The following is a 12,443-nucleotide window of genomic DNA, read 5'->3' as shown; positions in this document are numbered from 1 at the left end:
ATAATCTTCATAAATATTATGATTGTCACATGTCATCTAATAGGTACCTACCTTGAGGATCATTGCATCTCATATATCTCTATATAAACATAAAATGTTTACGCCCCCAGGCTCCATAAAAAAAGGGTTCTTTCATAAATATGTAACTTTAGAATATTGCTTTAGTTGTGCGATAGGTTGGATAACCCTTGATCCATTCCAATATAAAAAGTGGAAAGAACAGAATGTGGTATTCGAAAATAACAATTCATAATTATAATAAAAGTAGACAAATAAAGTTTCATTAAGCACTGAATGTTTTAGCATGAGTACTTTATATATTTAGCTAAGTTAGCCTTTTAGGATTTTACAAGTAACTTCATAGTTCTTATACAAATATATATCTTATCTTTATATATCTCTTATATAACTTATATATATATATATATATATATATATATATATATATATTTATATAAAACTGACAGTGATATTTCAATTTATCAGAACTCGCGCGTTGTTTACCTAAAGAATTTGGATTTTTCCAAATTGTCGAGATTGTTTTAATTCGAAGAATCTATTATCTATTCGATCAAGATTTTCTCTATTTTAGTCAATACTAATTAGTAGTATTAGTAGTTAAATAAAAATATAAATTTGTATCTATATTTAAAATTAAAATAGCTAGTTTAATACAAATTGTTTTCAAAGACCTAATTTACGACAATGTATTTTGATAACAGTAATTAAAGTGTCTTTCTTAACACTTTACGTGAATTAAACAATTTAATTTCGTATAATATTTGTGTAAGACTAATAGGTTTTGAACATGGGTCACAAAGTGTATTTACCGAGGTTAAATTGTGTGCAATTAAAAGAGGAAAGGTGTATAATAGCTTGGTAAAGATAAAAGCTTTGAACTTAAATTGCTATATTATTGAATTTCATTAAACTTAAAGTAGATTTTGAAACGTAACAATTACAACAGGGCGCGAGATATGATAATCAAAATTATCATTGATACTAAAACATGACATTAAATATTTCAGATCAATTTAAAAAAAAAACCGAACATTAGAATTATAATAAAAACAATGTTAGTGTATTTATTTATATTTATTATTGTTTATTAACCTAAATTTGTTGTATATGCGACTTTTAATTTTTTTTTTTATATTTTAAGGTTTCGAATTGTCCTATTTTTTGGGTGTATCTTTTAATCCTATACTCACAAATCCTAAAATAATTTCATAGCTCTTGATCAATTGTAAAAAACGAAATTATTGTCTCTTATTATTTTTATTCAGATTAAGTTTTTTTCTTTTTGTAGAGTAAAATATAGAATTTTCAGACTTAGTATGGATCTGATAGGTATTTCGTTTTACTATAACTTAAACTATTCGAAAAAGTAGGAGTTTTTTTTCTACCTCGAGTTCTATATAAATAAGTATAGGCAAGGGAATCAAATAAACAAATTGAAAAGCACTTATTCTACGGAATTACCTCAAGGGATTACCAAAACACTATTTTGTAATCATTTCGAAATACTTATTTTCAGATTTTTGTATAAGCTGTTAAAGAATTCTGTAAAGAACCGAGTTGTATTTGCGTATTATCAAATTTTTAGAATTCTGGTATAAAAATTATACAAATTAATGTTTACAAATATAATATATGTATATACCTGTACATAGTACCTACACGTAGCTGATAAAGAAATAAAATTAAACTCTTTCCTTTTTTTCGTCTTACAACATACCATATCGTAACGATAATCTAAATTGCTTAAAAAAAATACACAGGCGCTATTCCCCAAAAATCAATTGCTGTTCGAAAATACTATGTTATATTTAATAAATTTATAAATAGTCACAGTTGCATACTACAATATTTTTATAGGTACAATAAAAGTGTACAAAGTATAGCCTGCTGGTGGTAACTAACTATCGTAGCCAATAAAAGAAAGAAAGACAAAAATATTTTTATTCAAGTAAACTTAGATTGAACCATCTTTGCCATTTTTTCATTACCGCCCATTCGGAACGCAATTTCAGCTAAGAAGAACAGGAAGAATGAATGTCAAAAATGATGATGATGATTACTTTGAGATATGCTTATTATTTAGTTATTTCATAGGTGACTACATATCTAGAAGCAGCGTTGAGCGAAAATAAAGTACAGTCAGTTGAATGACCGTTGTTCGTTGACGAATCGTTATTTCCTACTAAATATATTTATGTTCAACCATTGTGCACGAAAGTTTTGAAAATATAATATTGATAATCCAGTAAAAATAAATAAACTAACGATGTGTATAATAATAGTAATAATTATCAAAGTACTTTAAAATAAAAAGCGTGCATTTAAAATTTTGACCAAGCACTCTATTTAAATTTATTACATCGATTATTGCATTAATTTCTTATAGAAAAAAACCTACTTAGTAGTAAAAATACAATAAATAGGCTCCTTCTAGTGCACAAAAGAAAGTCTTCTCTGTAAATATATATATTTGATAAAAAAATAAATAAACTCATTTCCAACCATCTAAACATGATTATTTCCCTTCTGCGTTTAATTCAACTTTTGTAATTCCCACCATAACTAGCCTCTGTTCATTGGCTTGGCAAAATGAAATCCAAAAAAGAAACGGAACCATAACTTCCTAACTCCTCTCGCTTATAAAGTTTTCCATCGCCTCAAATAACTGCAAACACAATTCAGCACCTGCGGGATTACTTACTTGAACTTCGGCCTTAAAATTAAAGCGCTCTGGGGCTTAATTTGTCTGAACTGAATGTGATTAACAGTACCTAAGTTGAAATGACAAATAGAACTTGGTAAGAACGGGAAAACAAACGACATTAACAAGGTAACATTATTAAATTGCTTCAAACATGTTTACACGTATATAAAAGATCTAATAATATAAAAGATCTTAAGTAAGAAAGTACACATCTATTGGAATACCTACTATATACTCATAGTTCCAATGCGAATCAAAATCCGAGCAAAAAAATCTGTGTAGAACATTTAATCTTTGGATGTCTAGAGGTACAAATATCATTTGGTTGGATACCTCTGTCCCATTAATGTTCTAACCGTGAAGCATTTGTGTATGCCTGCATGTGTTTCGGTTTGAATTTAGAGGGTACAGAAGCATAACACTTTACTCCGCAGTCAGTGCAAACCAACGGCAACTACCATTTCCTATAAAGTAAGCTATAAGCTTGTTTGCCATTTTAAGTTACATAAAAAAACCATTTTCATTTATTTAAAAAAGCAAACAGCATACCTATATATGTATATCGACTACGAAGATATTTCATTCACAATTACGAATATGGGAAACAATTTAAACATTTCAAACATAACTAAACGTGAAAATGGTGTTACACATTAGAACAACAAACTTGGTGTTATGAAATTCAGTTGCAAATTGCAAACAGCATTATTCTACGTACATGAAAATAAGTTAGTGGCCTGTAAGTGATGGGTAAACGGGTTAGACCGGCGCGCTTGACTGAAGTCAACCCGTAACTTGGGGTGAAGCTGGAATTCGGAACAGGCATTTCTATACATTCGTCTTCAACAAACGTCGTCTTAAACAACTTATAATTTTTTTTTTATTTATATTAAGAATCTAAAGAAGAGAAGAAGTCTTATTTATATTAAGAAAATTTATTTTAATTTGTATTTTTACAGGGCATAGAGAAATAACACTTGAGTCCTCAGAAATAGTAACGCATGGGGGGTATTTTGGTTTCGGTTTGAAGTATGGGATATGGCGTGAATTTACTGGGTATAGAGGAATGACACCTGAGTCCTCAGGAATGGCAACGCATGGGGGGTATCATGGGCGAAACAGTATACTCTGTTATGTCCATGATATTGCTCATATCTATAGGCGACGGTTACCACTTTCCATCAGGTGGGCCCTTAGCTTGTTTGCCATTCTAAGTTGTATAAAACAAAACTTTCTTTTTTGATAAAAACTCTACTTTTACAACTCTGATAAGATGACTTGGCATATAGTATTATTAGTGTTTTCCAATATAGTCTACTAGCTTTCTTCAACAATCCACGGTACCTAAATTTATTAATATTTGCTACTGATGCAGTATAAAAAACGAGTACTCCAACGACTTTAGCATATCCTGATCCTCAAACAATGTGTCGATTCAGAACTATATGATCTGATCAAATTGTCTATTGAATAATTGATTAGGAAATAGTTCTTTTCTTTAGACTGTGCCACAGATGTATGTGTGTGGGTTAGATACTGATATTCAAAAGCGAAAGGATATAGAAAATTAGAATATTAAAAATATTCCAATATTTGAAGGTACTGTGCGAAACCAGTGACCAGATTTGCTTTCGAGAATGACTTGAAGACGGATACGATATCGATCACTAGAACCATTTTGAAGTGTCAAAGTTTGCCCCATAATGACATTATTCAACGACAGACAAGAACAGAGGTTCAAAATTCACGACATGCCATAGTCCAGTGTCATTATGTAAAAATTTTTCGGAATATTTTTTCTTACTTACTAATATAATAAATTGTAACAAGATGATGCCTGTACATACAATATTGTTCTAATGAGAGCAATAGAAACCAAAACAATAGTTTTTAGAATATTTTTCTGTATATTTATTTTAGCATCACGCAAAAACTACTGTATGAAATTAGTTACGATTTTCGCAATTGTATTCCTAAAGATCTAAATTATAAAGTTATGCATGTTCTATCTTAATATGCCATTTAAAAATGGTATATTTCATTGGTTTTCCTTCCTCTAAAATTCACTCGCATAAAATAGTGAGCAAAAATCTAGTAAATATATAAAATTTTTCATGGTGTAATAGGTTTGTACTTAAGACGTTGTTTAAAAAGTCTGTTTACGTCTCATTAGACTAGCAAGCGGTGAAGTGTGTCTATGCATTCGTGTTTCTTTTTATGTTGTTCTTAAAGGTAAGAACTAGTACTATAAATTGACGTATAAATAGCTGCCTATTAACTCTTCCGAATAGAAAGTTCAAGTGTCTTTGGTTTTAATTGACAATCAGATAATTAATGAAATGGCAGATAGAAGTGACATTTGAAAAAGCTTCGTTTGGTAGGGTCGAAGTTGCTAACGCATACCCAATTATTTGAAATGACGATCTTTATTAGATTTTCCTGTGACAGTACTAATTTTTGAATTCTCTCGTGACTTGACTTAAAATTTACAGCTTTTTAACGGTAGTTTAGTAACGCCCTACATTAAATCAGCAATAAAGAAGTCGAAGAATCAGCTGGTTGATTATAATAATAATAATATACTCATAAATAATAAATTTAACTATGGGAATCTAGCCAATGTATATCTGTTACTGAAGGTTTATCTCACAGTAACTCAACAATAGTTTTGTCTGTTGTAGTATTCGTGTCTCTAGACAACCGTTACTATACTTTACTCATGTGAATTAACTGGGTAAGTCTTTACTTATTGCAAGCAAAGTTCAGTACCGAAAATTTATATCTTAAATTTTTTTATGTAACTTATATTAATAAATAAGTTGACAGCCCACCTGATAGAAACTGGTAACCTCGCGCCTAACCGCATTAACAGTATAATTGACATAAAAAAGTATACTGTTTCGCCCATGATACTCTCTCTCCATGCACTCTTCATATGTTGCCATTTATGATATAAATTCCAGAACCCATTATTATCGAGAGTACTTATTGAAAAAGTTCAGTAAATAGTCCTCATCAACTTATACAATAAAATTCGTTACCAATAATATAAAATGTAAATATGTGTTTGTTTCATTGTACGTTACCTGTTGGCAATGAAGAAACCAAAGAAAAATAAAAAAGAGAGAAACCTAAAAATACATAATTATATGCACTATATTGGTTATATCGAGGGATAGATCGATATGTTCGAAGCATCATCAAATATTATTTCCAACAGTTGACTAAAATTGACTAACGACGATGATGGTGATGTCTCCTAGTTCCTACAAAATGTATAATATCTTAAAAAATTTCAATGTTTCAAATATTTCCCTGCATTTTCTCTTGCTTCATAAATACGGTCAGATACCGCCATAGAAGATTTTTCCATTACAGGCATTGTCGCACGCAACGTCCTCTTTAATATTTAATTCAAACGGTGTGAAAAGGCTGCGCCATCGTCTATTATTTCACTCACAAATTAGAATTTTTTCATATCAACTTTTTAATACATTACTTCTTTATTTTAGATGTAGATATTTTTAAGAATTTTTTGTTAGATAAATAGGCATTAATCTGTATTTTAATATGAATATTTTCATAGGCGTACATGTAATGTGATCTGACATGAAGTTAATATTTAAACACATTTTTATTAATAACGTGAAAATGGAATGGTAGTATCTACCAATGATCAATATTTCTTTTATATTATTAGTTTTATGTACGTTAGGTACGGAATATTTCCGCAAAAATTATGCTTCGTAAAAACAGTTATTTCAATCTTATGAGACTAATATAAAAGTGAACTTAATCGATTCCAAAAAAAAACATCAAAATCAGTTTCGGACTCTAAACGACGACGAAAATTTCTAATAAGGCATACAAAAATTTAGGTACATTTCTAGACATAATTACCTGTGTACATATATACACTATTATTATGCTTTATAATTTATACTTACACATCCATACTCTTATATTTATTTACCACAAAATTGTATCATTTAACTATTGCTATGTTTGTGTAGAAAACTTTCTTAGAGAAAATAAGTAGAAGCTATTATTCATAATCATGAATTAATGAAATACAGCAAAATAAGTTTTATTTAACTTATTTATTTATCAACCGACTTCATTGTTACACATTGTAATTATTTATTTTACACGCGCTAACTGTAACTTACTTGTTTTAACTTAACTGTAACTTATAATTTTCGTTTATAAAATCAAAAGCCCTTATTCACTGTATTTACAAGAGACTCATCATATAAGTTATTTTGTAAGAGAGTTATGAATTTTTGTATTAAATACAAATTAAAAAAAATAAAAAATCACCTAACATCCTACAAAAACTACCAAATTAAGAAGTTGGTTAGGTTTTTTCAGTTGTGAAATATTGTATTCCTCTATTACCACATAGAAATGTTCCTACTACTTGTTTAAGCTTGGTGCTTTCTAGAATCAAGAGTTCAATGTCGCTTTTTTCACACACGAAGCTAGAAAAAGAAGTGACACACTTTACTGAAAAACGGATTTACGTATCCCCCACAGCACGAAGCATAATAATTTTTTAAATGGTTAAAATAAATTAGATGTATAGACTGAAAATCGAACTTAACATCTCGGCACATCAATCTACCGTTGCCTAACTGAGCTCTTAATATTATAGAAATAATAATTATTTTGACGTGTTTTGATTCTTTAACGTGTTGTACAATACGTCGAATCCTAGGGAAGAAATGGCTTAAATACCTGCAAGGTTACAGTTACTAGCCTACGTTACAGTTTCTGCTAAAAAACACTCAAGGCTAAGATAAGGCCACGGGACAATAATGAGAACGTATACCAGCGACTAATACTGTTCTTTATTGTATTATTAATAGCTACGAAATAACTGATAATAAATAATCCTTCTGCAATATATAAGTAGACATTTAAGGTGTCATTCTAATGAAAGGTTGCGACGATAAATAACGCTAATTTCTCTCTTTCTGCCCCATCGATTTTAGTCGTAAACTCGTAATAGGGCCTCTAGAGATTAATGTAAGACGTTGAAATTTAATCTTTGCTTAAACACATTTATTAACAGGAGAGATGCTATTAATGCTTTCTAAATTGATGCTATTTATATAGTAAACAGCGTAACGTAATTGACTAGTTTTGTTGTGACTTCATGCTATTTTATTATACTAATTAGGTGTGTGTAAAAATATTTATAGTATAATTTATTATATTTAATATTTTAGTACATTATTTCGACTTATATTCAAAAATGTATGCAAGATGGAGTATAAAATCAATATAATATATACATAATTTAGGTATTAAATAAAACCTATTTTTAACAACAGTACGAGAATCGCAAAAGGTAGTATGGTACAATGAAAACCATTATTGCAGAACATCTATTGTTTTCTTAGAATATCTTTCCGTCGAGCGCATATTCACAATACAATAGGTTGATATTGGTTTACAGCTTTTAGCGATAAAATTCCAACTCGACATTGTATCTTCCCATATTTTATTTCTGTTTACCAAGAGTAAACCATCAGTTAGATTTAAAATTTCAAAAAGTAAAGTCGTCAACATTAATATTTTATTCAACATGATTACAAAAGTAGCTTTCGTTCTGTTATTTTATATAAATTTTTCTTCAGGTAAGATATAATTCTATTACAATTGATTGAAATTTTTAATTGAAGAAAAAATACCCATATGTTTTTTTCTTTATTTTAGGTGAACAAATTGAAACAGATAGTCCTGATTATAATTTTCAATCTGTCGACCAAAAAAATTCTAATCCAAGAAATCAATTTTACCCCTTTCACATATTTGAAGCTAGCCCAGATATTTATTATGGGTCTTTCAGAAGACCCGTGAAACCCTGCAGCAAGTTTATAAATGCTCAAGATACATTTAAAGACGAAAATGACCAACGATGGATCCCTACATACAAAAAACAAATAATCAAACCTATTCCAATAGCTGACCAAGACAGTTTTACTGGTAACAATAATTTAATTTACCAGTCCCTGAAAGACAAAGACTTTGATGAAGAAAATTCTGACAAACAAAGAAGGGATGGCGATCAATCATTAAAAGATATTTCTGAACAAGATACTGATGAACATAGTTTAAAAATGGAATCACCGTCACAATCATTTTATAAAGAGGACTTATCCAAAAATTCACCAAAAGACGGAGCCTTTAAAAACCTCAAATTAGATCAAAAAAAAGCTAACGAAAAAAAAGAAGGAAAAGTTTCTGACCAATCAGATGTTACAAACCCAATCATACCATTTCATTATAATGATAATATAGACAAATTTGATAAAAATGATTTCAATGAAGATATAAAATGTATCAATAAAGATACTATAATCCCCCAAAAGGATTTACATAAATCTCGTTATTTTGCTAAACAGAATAGTATTTATAGGTCAGGCGCTAATCTCGATGTTAAACAAAGCTTAAAATTAAATGATGATAAGAATATTTTAATAGATTCAGATAATAACATATATGATAATAATAATACATCTAAGAATGTAGACGATTCGTCAAATATTCAGAATACTATACCTCAAACAAGAAAATTTAATAATAACGTACAAATGTTTGAGGACAATGAAAGAAAAAATCGCAATGACCTTATAGAAAATACTGTTAGTAACTCTAACGCTCCTGAAGAAGAACGACAGTTTATTGAGCCAACAAAAGGTCGTGGTATCGTACCAATGTCCGAATCAAAAATGATGTTCATGGAAAATAGCAGAATCTGCTACGCTTGTAGCAGTACCAGTAATCCGACTTGTTTAGCCCCAGATAGGAGGACAACTGTGAAGTATTGTCATAAAGGTCATAATGCATGTGTTACCAAAAAATTTCAAAGTCAAGGTAAGTAGTTCCAGATATTTTCAAGTATTAAATAAAACGGTCATATGATAATAACATGACATTTAAAAAAATCGCTTTTATACTTTTTTACTATTAACGAATCGAGCTTCTCTTGTAACAAAAATAACAAGTCTTAACTCTCCAGAAAACGTAGTAAAGTATATATGAATAAAAATAAAGTGCCAAAATAGTCAATAAAAACATTGACAAAAAACAAAGAAAAGTATCACGTTTAATGTAATAGACTATAATCATAAGTCAGTAGGTAATACAAGTACAAGTACATTCATATTACACACAAACAAATTATAGTGCAGTATGACGGTACAGCCTCAATCCATCTATAAACTAGATTTGCACCTACTTTATTATTTAGTATGCATAAAATAATTTAAACTTATACCATTTTATAATTAATAACACTAACAACTAATTATAAATAGTCTCCCAACGCACCACATGGATGCAGCGTTTGTTAATTATTAATTTAATCACATTAAGAATCTAAAAAGATTACCCTCATTAATTTTTTTTTTTGCAGGTACTTCTATTATAGTACGCGATTGTGCCAGTACCTGTGATGACCCTTCCCTTGGTGGATTTGCACTAAAATATAAATCCTGCTCTATTTGTCATTCTGATCTTTGTAATGATAAGAATGGAGCTTTTTCCTTTAATAATCAAAGCATTGTTCTTAGTTTACTAATAATAATGTTCATAAAATGTGTTGTTTAAAAACACGTTGCAAATTATTAAAAAGTTTTATGTGATTGATTATAATGTCATTGCATGGAAATAATATTTGTATATTTATATATATTATTTATACAATGTTAAATTGGGTTCGGATTTTTTATTGACCCGACCTCACTCAGTGCAAACGACAAGGGGAGACATAGCTTTATTCACATTTTTAGTTCCTATTTCCTTGCCACAATAGCTCCGAGCCGGAAACGAAGACACTTCTTTACTTTGTACTTTGATTCGCTTCGTACTTTCAATGAAAAGTGATATCAAAGAAAGGTTTTCCACTAAATATTTATCTTATTTCGTCGAAAAAACTCAATTTGTATTGTAGCAGTTTAGTTTGAAATAAACAGAGATTTTGAAAAAGATTATTTATTGGATAATGTAAAAAGAAGTCTGTACCAAACAAATGTCTTTATTAAGAAGTATTTAGAATTAAGAAATAGAATCATATATAGAGATTACAATCTACGAACCTACATAATGTAAAATGTCGAAGCTAGCTGCTAATGATATATTGGTAATGTCAATATCGACCACGCCTTACACGCATTTACAAAATTATATATATATATATATATATATATATATATATATATATACCGCAGTATAAGTAATAATATTAAAGTAATAGTACTGTCTAAATGTTATAAAGAGGAAACATATTTTTATTGATAAACTCAATTAAAAAAGAAAATTTATCCGATTTTAAAAATCCTTTCACCTGTAGAAACTGCATAATCAGGATTGTATTTTATTTTTAAGTAAGTTAAGATTATAAAAACAGACTTCGAGTGTGGCAAAATTATTTTATTAGAAACTAGTTATTTCGATTTAAAAACTAAACAACCGAACCAATTATGATAAAATTTCTATTGGACTAATCTGTAAGTATATTCTTTTAATAATAAAATAAATTAAATCGGTTTATAACTGACGAAATTATGAAGTAATAAACATAAAAAAGCATCTAAATTGAGAACCTCCTTCTTTCTGAAGTCACTTGAAAAACCGTATGAAACCAAGACAGGTCGCTAGTAGTAGATAAGAAAGGAAATGACTGAGCTGAGATACGAGTTCGGACCCAAGGTATACGTCATAATGAAGTACCAACAAGCCTACATTTTGTCACCGCACGTCGCAACGCTAATCCAAACTTGCGACAGTCTCAACGAGAGTGGGAACGTAGTAGAGCCTGAACTGAGTTATGGCAACAATAGATTAAAGTCCACGGCACAAATTTTGGAGGCACTTTCATACACACTTAAAGATTAAGTTAATTTATTTTCTTTTGTCCCACTACATATCTCATTCGTCGACCCTGAAGCCTTAATGATGTAAAGTAATGTAAATGAGTCCATTATTATTCTTGCTAAAACATTTTTGTTAGCTTTGCCTCTGTATAATACAATATCTCATAATATCCGAATTGCAATAGGTATTTCAAATGTTTCGATAAATTTGTACATTTTATTGTAAGTTATTAGAGTCTTTTAAATGTTATGACTGTTTACTGCATACTTTGTCTAGTTGAAGCTTGTTATATACCGTGCCCTTATGAAATCTATTACCCTTTCCTAGGATTTTTTCCAGCCTATGTTAGTTAAGGAATCTTCATATATTCAAACTTGAAACTTCTATAAATTGATATCAATAATATAAAGTTTCTACTTTTATAATTAAATGGGTCATATATGTATTGAAAGTATTCAGTAAATGTTGTTTATTTAATATTATTACAGGTACTAGGCATTTCTTTCATATTTATTATGGACATAATATTTCACATACAGAGGACATAAAGGCGAAAATAAATATAAATACGACACAATGGTAGTAAATCCCTATCTCGTGATTTCAAACAAAATGATGATGGAAAATGTTTTGCATAGAGACAGGACAGCATATAATATATGGTCTGACGGGCTGGGCGTATTAAAACAATAAAATATAAAGCTTGTCATCCTAATAAATACTGTATTGTAATTCATGGCTTTATTTCGCTGTATCTTACCATAAGCCTTACAATTTATTTATCTATTTACAATAGAATGAAAAAAAACATTAGAAAATGGAAAAGTAACTCCAG

At 29.3% G+C, this 12,443-nt stretch overlaps 1 protein-coding gene across 1 annotated transcript; it reads left to right on the top strand.

Annotated features, from left to right (window-relative positions):
* Nucleotides 1-8,220: 8,220 nt before the first annotated feature.
* LOC116412902 (putative E3 ubiquitin-protein ligase protein PFF1365c) lies at nt 8,221-10,450 on the top strand. The gene is made up of 3 exons (XM_031908840.2): nt 8,221-8,367; nt 8,447-9,607; nt 10,149-10,450. Exons 1-3 carry the CDS (start codon nt 8,316-8,318, stop codon nt 10,340-10,342), a joined length of 1,407 nt encoding a protein of 468 aa, XP_031764700.2. The 5' UTR covers nt 8,221-8,315; the 3' UTR covers nt 10,343-10,450.
* The last annotated feature ends 1,993 nt before the right edge of the window (nt 10,451-12,443 follow it).

This window comes from Galleria mellonella, unplaced genomic scaffold (assembly GCF_026898425.1).
Source record: "Galleria mellonella isolate WM207_F2 unplaced genomic scaffold, CSIRO_AGI_GalMel_v1 utg74, whole genome shotgun sequence".
Taxonomy (NCBI): domain Eukaryota; kingdom Metazoa; phylum Arthropoda; class Insecta; order Lepidoptera; family Pyralidae; genus Galleria; species Galleria mellonella.
Note: the sequence above shows the minus strand (reverse complement) of the source record. Positions and strands in the feature narration are given on the sequence as shown.